This window comes from Diceros bicornis, chromosome 14 (assembly GCF_020826845.1).
Source record: "Diceros bicornis minor isolate mBicDic1 chromosome 14, mDicBic1.mat.cur, whole genome shotgun sequence".
NCBI classification, from domain to species: domain Eukaryota; kingdom Metazoa; phylum Chordata; class Mammalia; order Perissodactyla; family Rhinocerotidae; genus Diceros; species Diceros bicornis.
In genome coordinates this window covers 27,364,886-27,387,888 of record NC_080753.1, presented here as the reverse complement: position 1 = coordinate 27,387,888, position 23,003 = coordinate 27,364,886, and the positions used below count along the sequence as shown (strand labels likewise).

Here is a 23,003-nt window from a genome sequence, read left to right as displayed (position 1 = left end):
CCACATTAGAGTCTGCTCTCCACCGCAAGGTCATGTTTGCTCATCAAAACCAAACCTATATTCAGCCAACCTCTCCTTTGGCTGCAAAAAACTCTCCGCAACCCCAGTGTATGTATCTCTGACCTCCAAGGACAGGGTGCTGTCACTGAATATGGAGAGCGGCCACAGCTGAAAGGATCAGGGCACAGCCTGCCACCCTATCACCACAACTGAGCATAAAAACAGGTTCTGCTCACACAGTCAGACGCGGGGCCCGATACTGCTTGAGAGCCTGCTCCTGAGTGCAAGGCCTGGTACCATCTGCAGGAGCTGATACTGTTTGCAGGATCTGGTACTGTTTGCAGAGCCTGACACTTCTGGCAGAGCCTGGCACTCTTGACAACTCTCCTCTGCTGAAAGAGGTGGCCAGATCTTCCGTGCCCCCGTCCCTGGAATGTTTGGCACCACTGCATCCACATCCTGGCCTCATCAGAAGGCACTCAGGTTCTGGGAGTACCAGGTTATGTTCTTAGAATCTTCACTGTCTGTGTATCAATGGAAGTTTAATATGCACACCGCTTGTGGAACTCTGGGATGTTGGGCCAGGCCACTGGGAAAGCCCTCTAAATGAGGACTAAGGTCCCCTGGGGGAAACTATAAAGGGCCTTTCTCCCTGGCAGGCCCCAGAACACCAGGATCAAAACTCTCAACAACAAGGGGACTTGGGGCAGCTCTAACCAGTGTAGGCAGGACACTCAGGGAAGAGAGCAGAAAGGCACCTGCCTCGAGTCAGGCACTGCTTGATCGGAAGCTGTAAATGCAAGATTGGGGGCTGCCCAGAGGGTGTGGTATGAGGCGCAGGAGGTAGGGCTCTCGCACCTTATGACTATGTGACCTTGGGCAAGTCTTTTAACCTCTTGAAGCCTCAGTTTCTTCATCTGCAAAATGGGGATCATATTACATCTCAGGCCAGTGGAAATAACTTCTGGGTTGTGAGGATTAAATGGGATCATGCACATTGGGTACACAGCACAATGACTAGTATCTAGCAGGTGCCCAATAAATTTCAGTTCCTTTTCCACTTGATAATACAGCCCAGGACCCTTTGGGAACCTCTTCCGAGGGCTCACAGGAGGGAAATGTGAAAGTGAATGAGGAGGTCCACTTTGGGGAGATGCCAAGAGCTGTAATCCCGAGAGACCAGAACATCAAGGCGGGCTGAAGGAGGTAATCACTGGAAGGAAAGATCTCCCCAAGAGAACATACAGGATGATGGTAGGAGAGAGAGGCTGCCACTCACCAGGGCAGAGAATGGCTTCTGGAATCCAGGACCTGAGCCTGCCTGTCCCACGGACACGGGTTTACTCACATAAAATTTTCCTGCCTGGGTCCCAGCTATCCAGCCCCACTAAGCTCTGCCAGTCCTGGGGACCCCATCACTGCAGTTCACTTGGTCCTGGGCTGCTGCAGCGGCCCAGACTAGATATGACCAGGCCCCCACCCACCAAAGCATACCTATCGACCCAAGCCCAGGGGAGGAGCAGGGCTGGAGTAGACACAGCCCTGGGCATGGGGTTCTCGTCCAGGCTGTTGCAGTAACTCTGTGTGGCCCGGGACAAATTATTTAACCCTTTAGAATAGAGCCTCAGTTTCCTGACTGTAAAGTGGGCATGAGAGTGCTCCCTATTGTGAATGTTAAATACAATAAGAATGGAATGGGATCCACCAATCCACCACTAGCGCATGCTGCCTAGTAGATACTCTAGAAGTATGGTTAGAAGGGCGTGGAATAAAACCAAACTCATACCTCAGGGTGTGTTCACCATGAAAAAGTCCCCCTAGCCTGAGAGTTGCAGCTTCCAATGTGGAGCCTGACAGCCCCCTGAGTGACCCTGTCCCTAGGAGCCTGAGGCTCCAGTGACTAACACTAGGGATGGGACACATCCTGGGTGGAACCAGAGACACACTGCCAGGTCCAGGCCCCCAACCCAGAACGTGGAGTCTGGGCCAGTCCTGGGCCACGGAATGGAGGGGGCAGAGGCTTTGCTGAAGCAAAGAACCCCCAAGGTCCCACCTGACCCAAAAGCCCAGTGGCTTCCTCCAAGCCCCACAGAGCTGAGACCCAACCGGGAGCAGAGGGCACAGCTTGGGGTCTGGCCCAGGCTGGCTGTGGGAGCTGAGGGGAGACAACAGGGCTGAGGCACTGCATATGGGCTGAAGTGGGCATCTGGGGACCTGGGCCCTCAGAAAGAACAGGATGGTGGCAGGTGAGGGGTGTCCTTTCCAAGCAAACCTGCAAGAACTGGTTGGAAGCTCCACTACAGCACTGAACTTGACTAACCCCCATTTCACCATATAAAACAGACGCCAATGAGATTAGGCTCATCGTGTCTTATTAAATGAGATGACTTAGAAAGCGTAAACTATAAAGTTCTGCACAGATCAGTTCCTATTAGGTGCTGAAAGACCCAAATATGGCTTCAGGAAGTGAAAATTGGAAGCTAAGAAGCAGGCCATACGCACCTATTAAACCAGTAAAAATAAATTAAAATGATAAAAGCCATTGTGGCTGGGCTACGCGCAAGGCTGGCTCCAACTTTTTGTGGCACAACCCGGCAGTGCGAAATGAGAACCATAAAACTGTTCCCATGCTATGACCTATTAGGCAATCTCACTTTGGGGAATAGGCCCCAAGGAAATAATTTAAAAGAAGAAAGTAATTCACATAGGATATTCACGGCAGGGCCATTTAGAAGAAGGGGAAATTGGCGCCTGCCCAAACGCCCCGCAATGGAGAAATGGTAACCAAACTCCAGTGCATCGATGCAGGGGGTGGCCTGCGGCCATTAAAGTGACAGGTCTGAGGGCTCAGTCAATACTGGGAGACGTGTGTAGGAGATAAAGTCGGCCGAGAAAGCAGAACGGACCACTGTTTCCTGCTATGTAAAAATATATTGACAGGTATGGGCAGGGAATTTAGAATGAATGGTTAATGTTTGATGGTCATTGGGTTCCTTTTTCTTCCTATGAAGTTGTTTAAGTGGATAATAATAACAATAACAACCCTGAGAGCAAAATCAATCTTGCAGCTTGAGAGCGGGTAGGGCCTTAGACCCCAGGACAGAAGGGCAGGGGAGGGAAGGACAGTGTTTCTAGAGACCCTACCACCACTGGCAGCACTCCGGTCCCCCTACCCCAGGCCACTGTGCAGTCCTGGCATCATCCCACCCGGCTGTGGGGTGGAATTATGAGTGCCACAACCTGACCGCTTGAAACCTCTTAAAGCCACCTCTGCCTAGTGTCTCCAGGCCAGTCCTTCGCCCCAGCTCAGGGGGAGGGCGCAGGATTAGCTTTAAAAATGAGGTTTAAAAAGCAGGGAGACGTAAGGGCCTGATTAGCTTATGCCTCTCTCCACATCCATTGACCCAAGAAGGACAGCACTTACTGCCCCCCAGCCCCCAAGGCCTGAGAGCCTGCTGATGTCCCCTGCTGACTAAGTGTCAGCCGGAAACCTGGGAGTCCTCTCTGATTCCTCTCCTTCTCCCACACCCTACACCCAGTCCACCAGCGAGCCCTCTCAGCTTGACCTTAGAAACTGATCCTGAATCCAACTCCTGCAATACCACCCTAGTCTTAGCCACCATCACCGTGTCCTGCCTGGATTATTACCACAGCCTCCTGATAGGTGTACCCTGCTTCCTCCCTTGCCTGGTACAATCTATTCTCCACAAGAAGCCAGAGGGATCCCTTGATAACACTAAGTCAGATCCCATCCCTTCCCTGCTCAAAACTCTATCATGGCTCCCTCCCAACACTTTTTCAATAGCCTGCCATGCCCTCTGTCATCTGCTCCCATCCTCACCTTATAGTCTACTGCCCTTCTCCCCACTGCAGCCACGCTGCTCTCTTTGTTGTTCTTCAAGCAGGCCAAGCCCATTCCCACCTCAGGGCCTTTGCACATGCAGCTCCCGCTGCTGGATTGTTCTTCCCCAGATTTCCAGAGCTCACTCCATCACTTCCTTCAGCTCTCTTCCGAGAGAGGCCTTCCCCGACCGCCCTACGACAGCTGCCCACTCCCACCCCCATCACTCTCAATCCCTTTCCCTGCTCTGTGTGTTCTTCGTAACACTCATCAGCACTCGGCATATTAAACAGTCACTTGTTCATTCTCCTTCTCTGTCCCTTTCAAAAGGCGAACACCCCTGGGAGGGAAAGCACATTAAATCTCTGAAAGGGATGAACAATCTTTGTTTTCAAGAGTCAATTCAGGAAGCATAAAGTTTGGGAACATATTTTCTTTAGCGTCAGGCATATTTATAAATAGGGAAATGCAATACATGCCCCCCCACCCCCCGGCTTAAGTAGTCTCATTATTTTTTTCCTCCATCATTGAAGGGGTTCTCTCCTTTTCTGGCTAAAATTTTAGAAGCCACATAAGTGGCATGCACCGTAGGATCTGATTATAACGCTGAGCCTCTGAACGACTTGTAAATGACTTGAAACCCAGTAGGCTGGGGAGAAAAGTGAAGGACTTGGGGATGGGGGAGGCCAATCAGACCAGAGTTCAGTCACAGCCGGGGACAGAAAAGTCACTGCCATTAGGAGGCTCCTAGGGGCTGAGGATTGCGGAGGAGGGGGGCTGCCTCTTGAGAGGAAAGCGAGGTGGGGAACGGGCAGTGATGTGGGTGGCAGTAACCGGCTAGGTGCAAACACATCTGTCTCCCAATCTATAAAGTAGCTCAAAGGGAATGTACTTGCTATTAACTTCCGCAAGAGGAAAACGGGAGGAGGGCTGGAATTCTGTCACGCTTTCTCCTGAGCCAGGGTCTCGGGTTCGCTCCCTTTCTCCCCCAGTAATGTGTCACATGAACACAGAGCCACACATGCCACTTCCCTGGTGGCAGCCTCTGTGACTCATCAGCTTCCTAAGCCAGGCCCAGGTGCTGGAATCAGTCACTCACCAGGGCCTCCTCTGAGCAGCTGCAGTCATTTACTGCCCATGTGCCGGGCACTGGGCTAAGAAGGGCTTTTCACGAGTTCCCCATTTCCTCTTCAGCACCGCCCCACCCCCCTCCCCGAGGAAGATGCTATATTACCGCCATCTTGTGTGTGGGGAAACTGAGGCACAGAGCATAACGTGCCCAGGTCACACAGCCAGAGTGGCTGAGGCAGAACTTGAACCCAGATCTGTTTCAGAAGCCTCTGCTCCTTCAGGCCACACTGCCTCCCTACACTCCCACCTGAGTGAGAGATGATTATTCATCGACTTGGATATATTTAGTTGCTTGCGTCTGAAATTAGACCTTGGTGGTGTCATGGAGCCTGGCAAGTCATGTGCGACAGCTGACCTCAGAGCTGCTAGTCGCTGACACCTCGGTGTGAAGAACTTCTCCGGTTCCTGCCCTCCCGGGGGGAAGCAAAGCGGCCGACGCTGCAGCACCACTTGGCTGACCCTTCCCAGAATCCTCCTCTCCCGTTGCCATGGCACCACCTCGGCAGAGGCCCCGCCCTGGTGGGGAGGGGAGGTTGAGGTGGGGCCCAAGGAAGTGACCAGGAAGAGAGTTAGCCTGTTTGTAGGGTCCCTCTGGAAAAGGGGGGGCTACCGGAGTGTCAGTCGTGAGACCCTCAGTCACCAGGGCCACTCTTGGGCAGAAGGGAGAAGTGATTCCCAGGAGGAAGTGAGAAAGACTGAGTAGAGATGGGCGAGGGCAGTGACATGTATGCAGAAGGGTGGGGGAAGCACTGGTGAGGAAACTGAGGCACGAGAGGAAGACTGGACCCTGCCAGGACTGGGTACTTGGCAGCACTAGCCCAGTGCCGGGCAGATAGTAGGTACTTAATAAACGTCAGCCAGAGCTGCCACTATTGTAGGTGCTCCAAAGAGACATCCTGGTTAGGACACCAGTGAGTCCCAGTTTGCTCAGACCAGGCACGAAGCATGAGCACTGTGTCAGGGAGATGCGCTCGGGGTTCCCGTGGTGAGGGGCTCCTCACCCTGCACAGGAGCTCTTCGGAGGTGCCAGCCCCCCTCTCAGCCTCAGCAGCTCTGTTCCCGCTAGGCTGGCTGGGGGGCGGCGGGGGCAGGGCTTGTGGAGAAGAATAGGCCCCCCTGCCACTCAGCCCAGCTGGGGCCACTGTGTCCATGCACCCAGCCCAGCCCCCACCCTGGCGCGGGCGCAGCGGGTGAGCGCACGCCTGGCACAGGCCCCAGCGCCTGGGAGAGAGGCTCCAAGCCGGCGGCTTTGTATTTTGTGAAAACCAAATCCACAACTGAGCTCTCCAGCCAAGCAGGGCCTGCTGGGAAGGCTGGCAGGCCTCTCTTCCCATCCCCCTGCTGGGGCCCACCCTCCCCGCCTCGGCCCCCCCAGGAACCACGGGGAGCACCAGCTGCCACCCTGGCTGGCATGGGGGGCTGCAGGGGGCAGGCCTGGGCCCAGCTCTGGCCGGGCCAGGGTTCGCCCCCCCACTCTGACCCCCTTCCTGCCTGGAACAAATTGGAATACAAATCAGAGGGAACCGCTTTCCTCTGTTTGAACAAATTGCTATGGATTCCTCCCTGTCTCAGGTCAGGGCTCGCAATGGGGGATATTTTCACTCGCCGACTTCTAATAGACTCAGGAGAAGCTGCTGGATCGATGGAGGCTGGGAAAATTAGCCAGGAGCTCCAGGCCAGACTCGGCCTGCCCTGGCCCCCTCCTTGAGGACTCCTAGAAGGGGTGGGGGGCAGCCACACCCCAGGCTGGACATAAGCACCAGGCCGACAGCCCAGAGTGCTGGATGCCTGTTCCCCCACCCCCTGCCTGGGAACCACGGCAAAGGCGGCTAGGGGCTGCCTAGAGGGGATACAGGTGGACCCAGAGAAGCCCCCAAAGAGGTCTGCAGTCCCCCTACACATTCACACACGGCCCCCTGCACATATATACATGTTCTTGTGTGCAACATCATCACACACACATACACACACCCTCAGCACATGCAAGCCCACAAAAAATACAGATAAAGTGCACATGCACAGGGTAGAGAGAACAGGGGGAATGTATTTCAGCTCCTGTCGAGGTACCCAGTGAGAGCACTTTATCTCATGCCAATGGTTCTCAGTACACAGAAGCATACACACGCATCTGCACCCACAGACACACACACACTAACCACCAGCAGCCAGGGCTCCCCACCCAGTCACCTCCTCTCGCCCCTCAGCCTGACTCTAAATTCTGCAGAGGAGCCTGAAGGAGCCACTCTCTACACCTGCCCCAGCTACAACAGAATGAGGGGGAGGAGACTGCGGGGGATGCAGCCCACCCTCATCCTGGACAGCCTCACAGCCCCTGCTCCCTCAGCTCCCCAGACAGCGAAAAGGGTGAGCCAGACAGAGGTGTTGGTGCTTCAGACACATCAGGGCATCCCTCAGCACCGAGCTCCTCCCGGCATCGCCTGCGGCCACTGTGCCAGCGGGCAATGCCAGGGGCCATGGCTGTATGGGGGAGCAAGGGAGGCAGGAGGGGAGGGGAGAGCTCGCTGCAGTCTTTGAACGCCCCAGAGGGAGGTGGGATGGCTTGATCAGCCACTCATGTCTCCTGCCTGCTGCCCTAGCTCACACCAAACCACACACACACACACACACACATGCATACACTCTCCCCTGGGTAAATTACAGCCCCGGTCTGGCTTGGGAGATAGATGTGGGAGAGAACGGTGCGTTCACTGCAGGCAGCAGTGCCACTACCTTGGCAAGACCCTTTGCCTCTGGCTACTGGTTTCTGCCTCTAACAAGTGAGCGGTTAGGGCTACATAACCTCTAAGCCCATCACCTCTGACCTTCGATGATTCCAAGCTGGGCTCGCTATTTGCTGTGTGGCCCAAGGACTTGTCTCACCCTCGCCCTCTCTCAGCCTCAGGTTTCTTTTCCTTCAAATGATTAGATTTGCCCTAAGATCCCTCCCGGCTCTGTCACTCTACAAGTCTGTGACTCCAGATCATCTCCTTGTTTTGCTCTCTGCTGTATCCTCAGCACCTAGAACAGTGTCTGGCACACAGAAGGTGCTCGATAAATATTTGATTAATTAGTTAATTAATCTCAGGTCCCAGCTGGTAGTGAAGAGAGAAAAATTCACAACAGGATGGAGGTGCTGCTCTGATCTGCCGTAAGGCCCAGGTTTTTGGGGGTGCAGGCCAGCCCCGTCATGGCCCATGGGAGAGGTTTGGTTTCTGGAGGGGGAAGTGGACAGAATTCAATCAACCTTATTATCCACACAGAATCCTGCCTGCGGAGAAAAGGGGCAATCTTGAAGTCTCAGACATTGTCCCCTCTTCTTTCTTAGTTTTGAATTCAGTGGGTGGGGAGCTACTGATCGTGCCTCTCGTGGCAATGTCCAAAGGACCTTGGAGACTCTGAATTTGTCCTCAGTGATCCCCCAACTCCACCCTCCCCAGATGTGAGGCCCCCTCAATCTTTCAGGGAGAACCTGGATTCTATCAAGAAGTTCTTGGGAAAATCGACTTGCTGGGGTTCTGGTCACAGAATCAAGGAAGTAAATGAGCAGCTCACGGGTCTGATAGCCACAGGGGAGAGTTTTCAGCCTGGAATCTGGGCTTATACGTGCAGCCCAGAAGACCTAAGAACAAAGAGCTCAGCAAAACAGGCTGGATCTGAAAAAGCAAGACTGATGGCTTAGGCAGGATGTAGTACAGGCTGTCGGTGCCCCCCACCCGCATCCCCTCCCCTAACCACTTCAGTGCACGCGGGCCAGCACCTGCTTCTCTCCGGCAGAGGCTGCCTCTGGCTGTGGAGCTCACACTGCCTGTGTGCGCAGTGGGCTACGAGTACCAGGAAATTAACACCCTCAGGAGCAGCCCTCCACCAACAACAGACGGGAGCCGGGGTACACATGCCCCAGCTCCCTCACCACGTGGGAGAACTCGGACGTGTGTGCTTTATACAGTGTCCCAGAGGTCCCCAGTGGCATGGTGGTGACTGGCTTGACAATGCACCTTTTCTTGGTTCCATTTGCTTTCCTGTCTCAGGTCCCCACTCCCCTACCAGAGCTTCCCAGGCTCACCTCCCAAATAAACTACCAGCCCTCGGCTCCTTATCTCAGTCTTCTTCTGGGGAACCCAAACTAAGACTGGGAGTCCAAGCCAATTCTGATCGTCACAATGTCCACTATTAAATCGCCCACACGGCCACAACCCAGGGCCCTTGTATGGCCTGACAATCACACACACACACATCAAATACCCTACTTCACTCCCCTACCTCTACCCATTACTCCCCTGGAAACCTCCGTGCCTGAATCCCAACACTTCAAGATCCAGCTCATCTGATCAACCAACATGGGCCACTGGGAAAAGGCTTGAGGGCTGCTGGGTATTCCCAGAGCAACCTTCCAGAAACAGTGGCCATGTTTCTGCAGGCCAACTTGTTGATAACTCTAGGGCGGAACTTAGGCAATGTGACAGAGATGCTGGACCTGGTGAAGACTGGTGGCCACCTCCTCCATCTGCAAGGCGGGGCCTCCCAGACATTTCCATTAAGGGCTTCTAACATCTCACCGGGAGTCCTGGACCCAGAGTGAGACCCAGATCCCGTAGTCTGGAGGCAATGAGGCCCAGGAATAAGAAATAGGGTTCACAGGGGTGAGGAGAGGATTATAGAGATGTGGGCATAAAATGAGCTTATAAATACCATGCAGACATGTCCTGGCTTCTCCTGAGCCCACAAGACGTTGTAGGAGAATGAGAAAGATCCAGCTGTAGAGTCCCTTGAGATGGCTTTTAATTTCAGCCTTGGCACCTAATTGCTGTGTGACCTTGACAAGCCATTTATCTTCTCTGGTCTCAGTCTTTTCCTACACTGAATCTCAAAGATCTGCCTCTAGGTCACTTAAGACCACTGGCTGGCAGCTGAACTTACTCCTTGCCACACCCTTGCACCCCATCTCATGGCCTTCTCTGTCTACCCTGGGGCCTTATTCCAGAAAGGAGAGTCAAGCCAGATCTTGCCACAACAAGGAACTTCGGCTTGCCTTGTGGGCTTATGTATTTTGCCGGAAGGTAAAGTGACCTCCCTGAGGTCCCCCTGCACTTTACTGGAACGCCAGAACCAAACCCAGGTAGATGAGGCCACCAGAATTCAGCTCCCTCCCCACCTCTACCTTCCCAATATCCCTCTCAGAGATGGGGAAAAAGTGCCTTCATTAAGAGTTTCTGAAGAATCACACAGGGAAGGTCTCAGGGCCAAGGAGATACTCAAGTTCAGCTCAGAGGCCTCAGCTCCTGAATCTTTCTGATAAGAGGTTATGTTACCTCTTATCAGACAACCTCAGGCAAGTTAAAATAAGGTCAGACAATGAGAAGAACTTCCCAACAACGAAGGACCAGAGACACCGAGCAAACAGCAGTGGGAGTCACCTGGTCTCAGTGGGTGCGGGCCTGCCGAGAGGCAGAAGATGAGTTAGATCACCTCGGCAGTACTCTCTGGCCCATGGCTCAGCACAGCCCCTCAGTTTCTATTCCCAGAAATCAGGAAGGTCCACAGAGCTCTCCTGTGGCTGGGACTGAAAGGAGCCACTTGCTAGAGGAGAGAGGTACCAACCAACGGAAATCAACCACCTCATGGAAGTATGCATGGTGTGTGGGGGTGGGAGGAGGGAAGGAGAACACGGGCAGAGGGAAGCCGGCCCCTCCCATGAATGTCTGGGTGACTCCAAGCAAGTCTCTTCCCTGCTCTGGGTCTCCATCTTCTCTGAGGTTCTTCTGGGCATCTTCAGAGCAGCCAGAGCTTCCCACCCACCCGAGCTAGGCTGGCAGGGTGGGGTGAATGGAAGGAGAGCAGTGTCCACATCCATCTAAATCCTTTCTCACTTCAGAAATGCCATCTGACCCCAAGGTGGGGATTTGTGGGAAGGACTGCTCATTACCTACCCAATATCCATTCCCCTCTCCTTTCTAACCCCGATACTCTCTTAGGTGAGAATGTGCCCATCTAAAAGACTATATTTCAGGGCCGGCCCGGTGGCACAAGCGGTTAAGTGCGTGCGCTCCGCTGTGGCGGCCCAGGGTTCGCCGGTTCGGATCCCGGGCACACACCGACACACCACTCGTCAGGCCATGCTGTGGCGGCGTCCCATATAAAGTAGAGGAAGATGAGCACAGATGTTAGCTCAGGGCCAGTCTTCCTCAGGAAAAAAAAGAGGAGGATTGGCATCAGATGTTAGCTCAGGGCTGATCTTCCTCACACACACAAAAAAATAATAAAAAAATAAATAAAAGACTATATTTCTCAGCCTCCCTTGCAGCTAAGAATGGCCAATGAGATGTAAGCAGCAGTCATTGGGGGGGGACTTCTGGAAAAGTTCTTTAAAGGAAGCTGACTCAGCTGGTAGGCCTGCCTTTTTTAAATGTTCCTCCCTTCTTCCTGCCTGGAATGTAGCGTAATGGCTGAGCCCCAGCAGCCCTTTGGTGACTTTGAGCCAAAATGCTCCAAGGCAGGAGTTCCCAAACTTTGCTGCCCATTGGCATCACCTGGGCATCTTTAAAAAAAAAAAAATGCTGATGCCTGGTTCTCACTCCCAGACATTCTGATTTCATTGGTATGAGGTAAGACCTAGGCATCAAGATTTTTAAACACTCTCCAGGTAATTCTAACATGCAGCCAAGTTTGAGAAGCACCATCTAAGGAGAGAAGAGCAACAAGATAAAAGGAGAAATGACCTTTCTCTAATGACCAAGGAGCTGCCATACCAGGCTGGGACAGTCTACCTCGAGACTTAAGAAAGTCAACTTTAATTTGTTGGAGCCTCTGTAGACAGGTCTGTGTCTCTTCACTCCTAATGGGGGGTCCTCATGCTGCTCCCATTCGTCAAACCATCCTCCACAGCACAGGCTGGGGAACAAAAATGGCCAGATCTCGCTGTCAGGAACCTCACACCTGGGGCAGTGGGCAGGCACTAGACTAGGCATTGGGCAGGCTTAAGTTCAAATCAGGCCTCCACTACCTGCTAACTGGAGGGCCTTGGGCAAGTCGCTCCAGCTGAGCCTCTATCTGGAAATGAAGGCGTTGGAAGAGACTGCATTCTATCATTCCACTGCGAGGTCTCTGGAGGCAGGCGCCCTTCACCTCTGCGGCCACAGCACCCACCATCCTTCCAGATGCTTAGCAGGTTCTCATTAAATATTTGCTTGGTTTACACCGAATTGCTACAATGCAGTCCAGCTCTGAAATTTTCATTTGATTCTAAACCAAACAGGTAAGAGAAAAAACAAAAGGGCCATATTTCAAAAACGCAACGGTTTTACCTACTGGAAGTCAATGAAAACAGCATTTTGGGGGCAATTTCTTTCAGTCTCTCCAGGTTCAAGGACTGGAAATTCCCTGGTTAGCAGCTGAGAGAGGGGCCAGTCTCCCAGGCTCCTGATCTGGACCTTCCAGTTAGCACTACTAAAAGAGAAAGTCTCCCTGCTCATAATTTAAAAAACAATGTGTGCGTTTTTAAAAAACCCCAGGGTCCCCATGAGCTTGGTTGAAACAAAGCTTGGGCAGTGACCTGGAAAACCCCAGAAATGCCCTCAGAAAGCCCAAGGGAAGAAGACATCTATTTGGGCCTGACTCATTCGGATGCACTGTCTACACCAGCTGTGCTGGAGAATCAACTGGAGAGGTCTCACGAGCACAGCCGCCTTGATACCACCTGCAGAGTTTCTGAATCAGGAGGTCCGGGGCGGAGCCAGGCATCTGTTGTTGACAAAGCTCTCCAGGTGGTTCAGACATGCCACATGGGCTGAGAACCACTTCTCTGCACAGCTTCCAACCCTCCAGACAATCAAAGTGTATCTCGCCGAGTTTCTGGGACTGGAAAGGAACCAAGAAGAGCCTGGGGTGGCATCTCCAAAGCTGGGTAAGCAGCGCCCTCACGCCGGCCCGAGTCACCACCCCCCACACCGAGGTCACCCCCCCCTGCGGCCCCAGCTTCCCACAGGCAGAAAGCCGGCCTGGGATGGGGGGACTGCCGTCCTGGCCCTGCCTGGCTGCCACGTTTCTCAAAAGCGCAGCCTGCACCTCCTGCTTCCACACGCCACCCACACCCGGGGCTCCCTGCCATCTGCCTGCCACCCCCTCTGCTCCAGTGAAACAAAGTCCCCGCGGTTTGTCGGAGAGTTTACCAAGTGCTATCACTCCCGGGCTTCTCCGCAACCCCAAGAGGTGAGCGTGCCCGAACGAGCCTTCCAGACAGGGAAACTGAGGTTCCGATAGGTGAGGCGCCTGGGCCAGCAAGCTGCCCACCGGGCCCTCCACCCTGAGTCTGCCCCTTTGAGTCCCATCCTCTTTCCAGAATGTCCTTGCTATTCAAAGAGTGGCCCGTGGGCCAGCAGCATCGGCGTCCCCCAGGAGCTTGTCAGAAATGCGGAACCTGGGCCTAGCCCAGACCCGCTGAATCAGACGCTGCCTTTTCACAGAGTCCCCAGGGGACTCCTGCTGGATCCCAAGGAGCCCGGCTCTGTGCTTCAGCTGCCTCCCCGCCAGCCTCCCAGGCCCCAGATGGCCCGTGCTCCGTCTCCTCCCCCACCTCAGATGGCCCTTCCGCCCAAGGACTCTGTCCCTTCCCCTGGCTTTCCGGTCCCTGTCCCCTCTCCGGTCTCCTCCTACCTGCCTGATGCCTCCTGCTCTGTCTCCTCTTTCTCCTCCCACTGGTCTCAGCCCAGTCTCCTCTCTCTCTACTCTCTTCCCCGGCAATTTTATTCCACCTCACGGTTTCAACTCACATCGTTCCGTGCACATAAATTCAGATGTGCAAATCTAGCTCTTCAGAACGGATCTCTCTCCTGAGCACCAACACTCATGTCCACCTGCTCCTCAACATCTCTCCCAGACATCCCCAAACCAGAATCCCATGAGGTTCAAAACTGCTCTGGCATGGTCATTAAAATAGAACTATTTACTGAGGCCTTGCTGAGCACGGGGCACAGTGCTCAGGGCTTCCCAGGCACTGTCTCAGTGCATGCTTATCACAAACCAACATGGTGGGTGGGTACCATTATCTCCATCTGACAGCGGAGAAGCCACGCCCTAGAAAGCAGATGTAACTTCTCCAGCCCTCGCAGCTGGTGCAGGGCAGAGCTGGAGTTCAGATCCAGGTTTCTTACCCAGAAGTCCAGGCTCTTAACTCCTTCACTCCACTGCCCCAAACCAGTCTGACGTCCGGTGGCCATTATTCTACCTCGGTGCCCTTGTGTGCCAAGCCCTCCAATGCCAAATCTCAGAGCCGTTTCCAGCTCCTGCCCCTTGCCTGAGCTCTTCCTGAAGCACTTTTAGGACCTAATGATGATACAGTCTCATTTCTCGCCTTTTGCAACAGCCTCTAACTGAATCCCTTCCCCCACACCCAACCCCCTACAGTCTCTTCTCTACATGGCAGCCAGAGGGATTTTATTTTAAAAAGTGTCTGTTCATGTCCCTCCTCTGCTCAAAATCCTCCCATGGCTCCCCACCTCAGTCAGAATAAAAGGCAAAGTCCTTACATCCAGCCTTCAAGGCTGCAAACAATCTGGTCCCACTAACTATCTAACCCCACCTCCTACTCCTCTCCCCATCGCTCATTCTGTTCCAGCCATAGTGGACTCCTCGTTGTTGCTAAACAGGCCAGGCATGCTCCTACCCCTGGGCCTTTGCACTGGCTATTCTCCTGCCTGGAATACACTTCCTGCAGATATCCACTGGGCTTCCTTTCTCCTCCCTCTGCTCCGGTGGCACCTACTCAAGGAGGACCCCCAAACACTGTACATGAACTTGAACCACAGTCCACCACTCCTTGTCCCCTTAGCTGCTTTACCCTTTTTCATAGAACATATCACCATAGGATGCATTATGTACTTATTCATTGACTTGTTTACTGCCTGTCTCCCTCAATTTGAATGTAAACTCTCAGAGAGCAAGAGCTTGTTTCTCCCCCCAGATATCTCAAGTGCACCACACAGAGCCTTTACTCACATGTTTGTTGAGTGACTGCAATTCTTGTACCCACTCCCTCCTGTCCATTCTCACAGCCACCACCCTGCAGGACGTTCTTACTACGACTTCCTCGGACAACTGCAGGACCTCCTGACCAGTATCCCTCCTCCTGACCCTAACTTCCCCAAACACACAGCTGCACGGCTACCTGGCCAGAAATATGGCTCACATCACCCCATTTCCCTGCTCCAGACCCTCCCAACAGCTCCTCCCAAACCCAGGATTCCAGCCTACTGCCCACAAGCACAGGCTTTGCAATCAGCAGATCTAGGTTAAAGCCCAGCTCTGCCACTTGGACAAGTCACTTCATGCTTCTGAGCCTTCAGTTTCCTCATCGGTAAAACAGGCTCATAAATGACTCTCTCAAGGGGTGTGGTGAGGATTAAAGAAGACAGTGCACATTTGTATCTCAGGCCGGGCAGCAAACATTAGCAATTTTTATTCTGACTGCTTTACTGTCCACTCTAACTACCCCAATTCCCTTTCAGCCCAGCTGAGAGACTCACCACTGGCCGCATACACTCAGGTTCTTTAGCCTCCGTGCCTTTGCCACAATGAGCCCCCCACCTGGGCTGTCCTTCTCAGTCCTTACTTCCATTTGTCAAGGCCAGTTCAAATGCCTCCTCCACAAGGCCTTGGAAGTAATTTCCTCCCCTTTTGAATTCCCACAGTCCTTTATCTCCCTTGCCACATGGCATTTATCAAGATCTTCCAGGAACCACCACCTTGTATGTGATGCCCCTTCCCTTCTCCTTGAGGGTAGAACCACTGTCTTATGCATCTCAGGAGCCCTGTCAATGCTTAGAACTGGGCCTTGCTCAAAGGCGGTACTCAGTAAATACCTAATGAATGGTGAGAGGGACACCACACTGCTGTCCTACCCCCAAATCAGAAGATCCACTGAGATGGAGACTCAGAGCCACTTCTTACCAGCTGTGTGACCTAGAGCAGGTCACTTACATTTTTGGAACCTCGGTTTCCTCATCTGTTAAATGGGGACAATAGGACTGGCTGTGCTGACCTCTGAGAATGTTTTTTTTTTTAATGGTACAGATTTTTTTTTTAATTTTATTAATTTTTTGTTTATTGCAGTAACATTGGTTTATAACATTGTATAAATTTCAGGTGTACATCATTATACTTCTATTTCTGCATAGATCTCAGAACGTTTCGGGAATCGAAGGAGGTAGAGGCATGAAATTCTTGGTAAGGCACGTGGCACTGACACACCTATAAGGGATTCTTGTTATAACCATCGATTCTCCCTAAAAGGTTCATTCCTCTTTGCACGAAAAGATGCCTGAAAGAACCATCACCGAACACACGGCAGGATGTCAAGTGAGTTTTACTTTCTTCCTTATACTTTCACGTATTCTCTGATTGTTTTGCAAAAGGCACATGTTACTCATAGACTTGAGGAAAAGGAAGATTCCATTGTTTAAAAAAAAGAATCATTCCTTTGAGTTAAGCATCGCTCTTGCTCCCGTGTCAGCACTTCAATGCAACAGGGGCCCCTTAGTACCTATACCTGCCATTGGCAGAAGCATGCCTGCAAAGCGGGGTCTTCTAACGACGGGGAGGAAGATGCAGAAGAGGGGCCACGCCCCAGGTTCACAAAGAGGCAGCTCTGCCAGGGCAGGAGCCCTGTGCTCTGCACACAGCCCTACCTGAGCAGGAGCCCACCAAGCTGAGCCCCACCATAGAGCTCTCCTCTGGCATAGGGTGCAGGAACTGTGGCTTTGGCCACAGGCGAATGCCCTGGGACACTGGGGTGAATACTTGGTAGCTGGAGGGAGGCCTGGAGCTTCAGAAGGTGCTAAGGAGCTCTCGTGGGCCCAGGCTGAGGAATTAAAATAATTCTCATCCCACCAGGAGGCGGAAGGCAGGAGGCCAAGGAAGCCTAGGAAAGGCAAGAAGCAATGTGGTGGCCAAGCCCTCCCCCTGCTGGCCACATCTGGAGTGGCAGTGCCAGCTGCACAGGGCAGGGTCCCCAGGCACACACCCCGGCACCTGGGGCCTACTCAGGCTCAGGCGTCCAGAGGCAGGCAGGGGCGGGGCAGGCCTCTTCTCCGACTCAGAGGCCCAAGGTCCCATCTCCTAGGTCCCCTGCCTCTGCCCAGGTCCCTTCCCTGAGCCCAGCCACAAGGAGATGAAAGGCGGGGGGGCCGGGGGGGGGCAAACTTGGGGAAAGGAAAGGAGGAGAACGTGTTGGGGTACAGGAGGGTCCTCCACACTCCAGCCTCTGTATCACTCCTCCCAGGCCCGCCCATGCCTCCTGGGCAGCCAGAGAAGCCGGACTGCTACCACTGCCGGATTTCTACTCCCACCCCCAGGTATTGATTTCCTGCATCATTCATTTGCCGGGCTTTGGCGGCTGTGATTAGCTCCCTCCAATCTCTCTACGGAGCCCCCCGCCCGTCCCTCCATGTTCCAGCAAAGCAGAGCTAATACCAGGCTCTAAATGAGGCTTTGCCACCTCGGCCCCAGCAGCTCACCGCCAGGCGTGGCCAATTACAACTGGGCCCTCGGCATGTCCCCAGCCCGCCCCCTCAAGGGTGCTTTCCTGGCTAATAAAATCCTCTCTAACCACCCCCACTCCCCCCACCCCAGAGCCCCCACCCAGCCAGGAAGCTCAAATTCCCAGCCTGCAGTGTAGGAGGGGATATCATGCAGATCTTGACCCTAAGGGGGCTCTCCAGGGTGACACCGGGCATGGGGAGCCCTCAGGCTGGCTCAGGGGCCAACATCAATTTGGGGAGGAGGGACAGACAATGCTGGCCAAGTAAACAAAACAGCCTGGATTTGTGGACACAAGGTGGTCTCTCTCCCTCATGCAGTTTCCATAACTGAGACGGAAGAAGGGACAGAGGCAGGGACCTTCTTGAGGGCATTTAGAAACCCCGGAGCCTCTCTTTGTCCTAGGGGAACCAGAGTTTCTGATGTGATGCTTTCCTTCTCCAGGGGGAGAGTCAGCTATGGACAGGCAGTGTCAAGGCATGGGGTATAAATTCTAGTGAAAAATCCCAAGAGTACCTACTACCCAGATCAACACCCAGAGGACGGCACCAGGAGACACGATTCCTGAAATTCCTTCTCCGCACTCCTCAGAGGAGGGAAAAAAACCTGAGTTGGTGATAATTCTGTAAGCTATGTTGCTCTTGTCAAATTATTCAACATCTGTCTTCATGTTCCCACAAAAATTAGCATAGGATAGTAGTTTCTGATGACACCTTTAGTGAAATATTTTGACTTCCACCAGTAAGTTGCAAACAACCTGTCTTAAGGATAATGTCAATTCCCACTCCTGCATATTAAATAATCCAGGGGTTTGTTGTGTTTTTGTAAGGGAGAGGAGTCCCACCCACCTGCCCCTGGCTGGAAGTCCTGCAGCTATAAGAGAAGGAAAAGAAGCTAGGATGGAGGAGGGGGTATTCTCTGATGCTATCCACATGCAGGATGCCCCTCTTCCATCACCTGGCTACTGCATATGCCCCAGAAGTAGGCTTTTGGGGGCCAGCCCACCCCCCTGCCCTGCCAGAAAGAAGATTACAGGATCCACCCCAGAGCACAACCAACTGGGCCAGGAGATTGGGAGGTGGGGAGGGAAGAGAGGACCAGCTCCAAATGGACCATCTGGTCTAGTACTCGGCTGCTGTAGCATCTGTGCCCCAAAGAAGAGCGAAGCCACCTGGCCAGACTGAGAGCACCTCCCTAGTCCTACCGCAGACAGTGGACCTCAGAGCCGGCACGAGGACCCTCAGAGGGAAGCCGGGCATAGGGCTCCGGGCACCTGCCTCCCTCCAGCCTCAGCAGAGACTCACAGTCCAGGCCAGATCCAGTCGAGTTTGCCCTCCACATCCTCCTCTTCTTCCCTCTCCTCAATTCAGCTTCCATGTCAGTCGGCCCCTCTCTCAGCCACAGAGGCCTGGGGGCAGAGTGGAAGGGGCTGGGGTTCCCTCCCCAGGGCACGCTTGTTTCTTTTGTGCCTTGAGGAAAACTTCTGCCTCCCTCCTACCCGCCAGGGCAGCACTGGGCTTCCAGCCTCTCCTCTCTTCTCCTCCCTGAGGTCCCCTATGGCTGCCAGCCTAGGACTCCATGACTGTCCCTCAGCAGAGACCCTCAAAGAGTGCGCCACTACCCTGCTGGAAACCATTCTAGAAGACTTCTTGGGGAGAAAGAATTTCAAGAAGCTTTTCCTCAACCTCCCCCCAACCATGGCCCTTTATTTGTGCAACAAATATTTGCCAAGTGCCTGCTGGGTGCCAGGCACCATGCTGGGTGCTGGCGTACAATGATGGGCATGAGTGACCATCCCTCACACCTACACTCTACTCTTTCTCAAGCTGCTTTGTCTCCTTCGGGTATAGAGGAAAACTGGGGGGCAGAAGCACTAGCTCTCCATATTACTTCTTAACCCAGATCGCGTCCTACAATGGTTCTCCCTTCTGCTGTATCTGGCCAAATATCTGCTGTATTCTAGCATCACAAGGAACTCAGCAGCCTCTTGCCGTCCTCCTCCTCATACCAGATCTTTCTCTCTCTCCATCCACCTCGATAAAGACCTTACCTCGCAACTCCCCTGAGGACCTAGCCTTCCCTGGAGCCTCAGTCTCAAAGGGCAGGTGGAGAAAATGTCACCCAAGAGCCTGGGGTTGGCCCCAGTGCACCCAGCTCACCTTGATTTGCTCTGAGAGCAGCTAGGACCCACTCACATGAGGGAGGGGAGAAAATACCAAGAAAAGGGGGCAGATAAGCCAATGACTAAATACTGGCTCCAAAGTACTCTGAAGTCAGGGTCCCCAGAGACCACTGCCACAATCCCCCACCCCTGCCCTCATTGCCAGGGTTTCCAGCCTAGGCTCAGAGGATCTTCTCCATGATGGACCCCGCGCAGCCCTGGAGAAGGTTGGAGAAGCTGGAGAGGACAGAGGAGAGGAATGACCAGGAGATGGGCTTGCCAGATCTGCCCAAGGACACTCGGTGGGAGGGGCAGGGTGAGGACAGCAGCAGACAGGGAGGGCTCTCCATCACTCTCCAGAGCCCTGGGGTGTGGTAGAGGAGGTAAGGCCTCAGCAGTGTCCCTCCTTAGGCCACCGCTTAAGGAGGCAGTGAAGCTGTAGGGAAACCTTGAGGAGAAAGAAGGAAGAGCTCAAACTCCTGGTGTCTTCATCTGCCCTGAGGAGACCACGGCCTCTGGGACCCACTCAGTGGCCTCCTGCCCACAGCCCAGCCTCCCTCAAGCCCTGCTGCATTCTTCCTCCTTCTCTCCTTTTCTGGCCTATGGAAAGGGCCAGGCAGTAAGAGACACACAAACTCACTAAGCAGCAGAGTTTGGCCAGATGCCTGGGCCAGCCTCCCCAGCGAATTAAGCCCAAGGCAGCTAACTGTGTAGGGCCAGGGGCATGTCACCTCCCAGACAACTCTCCCTCTTGCAAAGCATGGGGAGACAGGCCAGGCACCCCCAGAAGGTGCATTTAGCATCTGCACCTGAGGCTGGCAGCCAGGGGGGACAATGCCTTTGCCTCCCCCTCCAACAAAACAAACTCTTCTCTAATGTAAAGGGGAATAATTAGGCCCTCTATCCCAAACAAAGAGGGAAAGAGAATCCTCCCGACCCCAGATACACATCACTAAAAAGTGACCTACACAGACCACCCTGCAATCAGGAAAAGGCAAAGTAAAGGCCACTGGGCCAGGAGACTGACTTTTAGCGTTGTGGGGTCAAGGCATTGGCTGCTAGAACTCGGAGGGAGGGTCCCTGAGAGGGGTGAGCCCGGGCGATCCTGAACGGATAATGCCTGCTCTTGGGACCCTTCCCCGGGAAAACCCGCGGGAGAGAAGAGAGAAGGGGTAACCAGAGTCCTCTGGTCGCTGGAGCGCGAGGCGTGGGGACGCGGGAGCAAAGCTGCGTGGCAGGAGGCAGAGTTTGGACACGTCGCCCGATGGGTGCGTGCCGTGTTTGCGTTTCCTGGGGACGGTGGCTGAATGTGTCTGTGTGTGAGCGCAGGGAGAAGGAAGGTGGGGCTGGGGTTTTGTAGCTGGGAACCGGGGACAGGAAGAACCGGCTCAGGAGAGGTCCGAAAAGGGATGCCGGCGTTTTAGGTGCCCTATCCAGGGGATGCTGGCATCCGCTCCAGCTGTCAAGAAGCGAGTAAAACAAGCGAAGCCGCAGCGAGAGCCGGGAAGGCGAGCTCGCTGCCCGGCCGCGGTGCTGGCAGCCAGCTTGCCCGCAAGCCGCGCGCAACTCCGGATCATGCATCGCTCGGAGGCCGAGTCAGGGTAGGACGAGGTTTCGGTGCAAGGCGCTTCCTCAGCCCCCGATCCGGAGGGCTGTCAGTGTCCGGAGCCGACTGGGTGCTCTCAAGGGTTCGCGGAGTCACTCCTGCCCCTGGCAGGGTTTAGCAAAGTGGTTACCTCCCCCTGGCATCCCGGGCTTCACGCCAAACCCTACGACCCGTCTCCGTGCTCCGAAGCAGCTAGCTCAATCTCCTCGCGCCCTGAAAAGGGCGGGGACCCGGGCATCCACTCCAGAGTCCGAGCCAGGGTCCCCGCCAAACCCCGGCAGCGCGCACTTTGCGCCTCTTGCAAAGTTTCCGCGCGGGGCTAAGCCGGCGTGGAGCCGGAGCGGGCTCTTACCGTAGACTCCTTGTCCCCGGCAGTGGAAGGGGAGCAGCACCAGAAGTAGAAGGCAGGTCACCTCCATCTTCACGGCCGGTGCTTCATCCCCGCGAGGCGGCGCAGCCCGAGAGGCGGCGGGGGGCGCATCCGCCAGGGCCCCGCGATGCCCCTTGCGTCTCCCCCTTCCCCGAGCGGCGACAGAGGGGGCGGCGGCGGCGATGGAAACCAGGAGACTGAGGAGGCGGCGGCTGCGACCCGGGTTTCTCCTCCGGCGGGGCCGCTGCCCGCGTGGGGACGCAGGGGGCGCTGGCCCTGCCCCGGGTGCCTCGGCGTGCCCGGTGCAGCAGCCAGCGCCCCGGCCCGAGGAGCCCGGGGGCCGAACCGCCCCGGGTCCCCAGGGCTGTCCGCTCGGGGTGCTGGGCGCCAGGGACCCGTCTATGGCAGGGGCGGCGCTTCGATCCAACAGGCCACCGAAGACTGGCAAACTTGTTTCCCCACCCTGGGGACGCCCCTCCGCGGGGCAGGGCCGGGGAGGCCGGGGCTCCGCTCCAGTTAATCCGCTGTCTCCAGTCCTGCGGAGGGTGCTGGGGGCTCAACGGCACGACCCAGGGGGGCTGGCCTGGGTGCGCTCCCGGAGTCGAAGGAGCCCCGGCCCCGGCCCTCCTGAGCGGGGGAGCAGCGCGGGCTGGGCTCGGCCGAGGGGCGAGAGCCACGGGTCCCCGGGTCCGCGAAGTTAGCCGAGCCACCGAGGAACCCCGGGGAGGAATCGCGCCCCGGCGCCCCGCGGGAATCGGGAGAGCAATTCCAGCCAAGAAAGACCCCAGAAAGCGGGGAAAGGAGGAAAGTTTGAGTCGTTTGAAAAATATTCGCGCTCTCGCCGAGGCCCTGGCTGCGGCGCGGGCGCCGCTCGCCGCCTCCGCCCGCCGCGCTCCGCTCCCGCCGTCTGGCCGCGGCCGTGGCGCTCCCGGGCTCGGCGCTCTCCGGAGAGCGGGGCTGCGTCGGGCCCCAAGTTGGTCGTCCCTGCCCCCGCCCCGCGGCCTCGGCCGGCGGGGGCCCCGAGCCGGCGGGGCCGGGCCGGGCTCCGGGGCGCGGCGGCCGCTGGGCTCCGGGCCGCGGGAGCGCTCCTCTCGCTCGGCAACTTAGGCTTCGCTGTGCTGCTTCTTCCCCCCTCGGAGCTTTTCATTCCGCGCTCTCCCCGCCTCCCTCCCTTCCTCCTCCCTCCTCCTCGCGTCTCCGCGTTCGGTCTCTCGCTCTCCCACCCTTTGTCGCTCGCTCTCCTGTTTGATTCCCCTCCAGTTAAAAAAAAAGGAGCCAATTAAAGGCAGCCCAGCTCGCCCGGCCCAGCCTCTGTCCAATTTCCTCGCCTCCCCCAGGACCAATTAGAGAAAACAAAACAGGGCTG

The 23,003-nt window shown here is 55.2% G+C and overlaps 1 protein-coding gene and 1 long non-coding RNA gene across 4 annotated transcripts in view; one reads left to right on the top strand and one right to left on the bottom strand.

The window, feature by feature from the left end:
* Positions 1–21,687, bottom strand: part of MDGA1 (MAM domain containing glycosylphosphatidylinositol anchor 1) — a 99,978-nt gene extending 78,291 nt beyond the window's left edge. For all 3 annotated transcript variants that reach the window (XR_009222006.1, XR_009222007.1, XM_058554449.1), the window contains exon 1: positions 21,620–21,687. Coding sequence is in view for 1 of the 3 variants with exons in the window: in XM_058554449.1 (XP_058410432.1) it covers positions 21,620–21,686 (67 nt within the window). In the remaining 2 variants the exon portion in view is untranslated. The remainder of the gene's footprint in view (positions 1–21,619) is intronic.
* LOC131413702 (uncharacterized) lies at positions 12,754–18,944 on the top strand. The gene is made up of 4 exons (XR_009222009.1): positions 12,754–12,872; positions 16,141–16,321; positions 17,244–17,316; positions 17,945–18,944. It is a non-coding gene; the product is annotated as an uncharacterized LOC131413702 (long non-coding RNA).
* Positions 21,688–23,003: the final 1,316 nt, after the last annotated feature.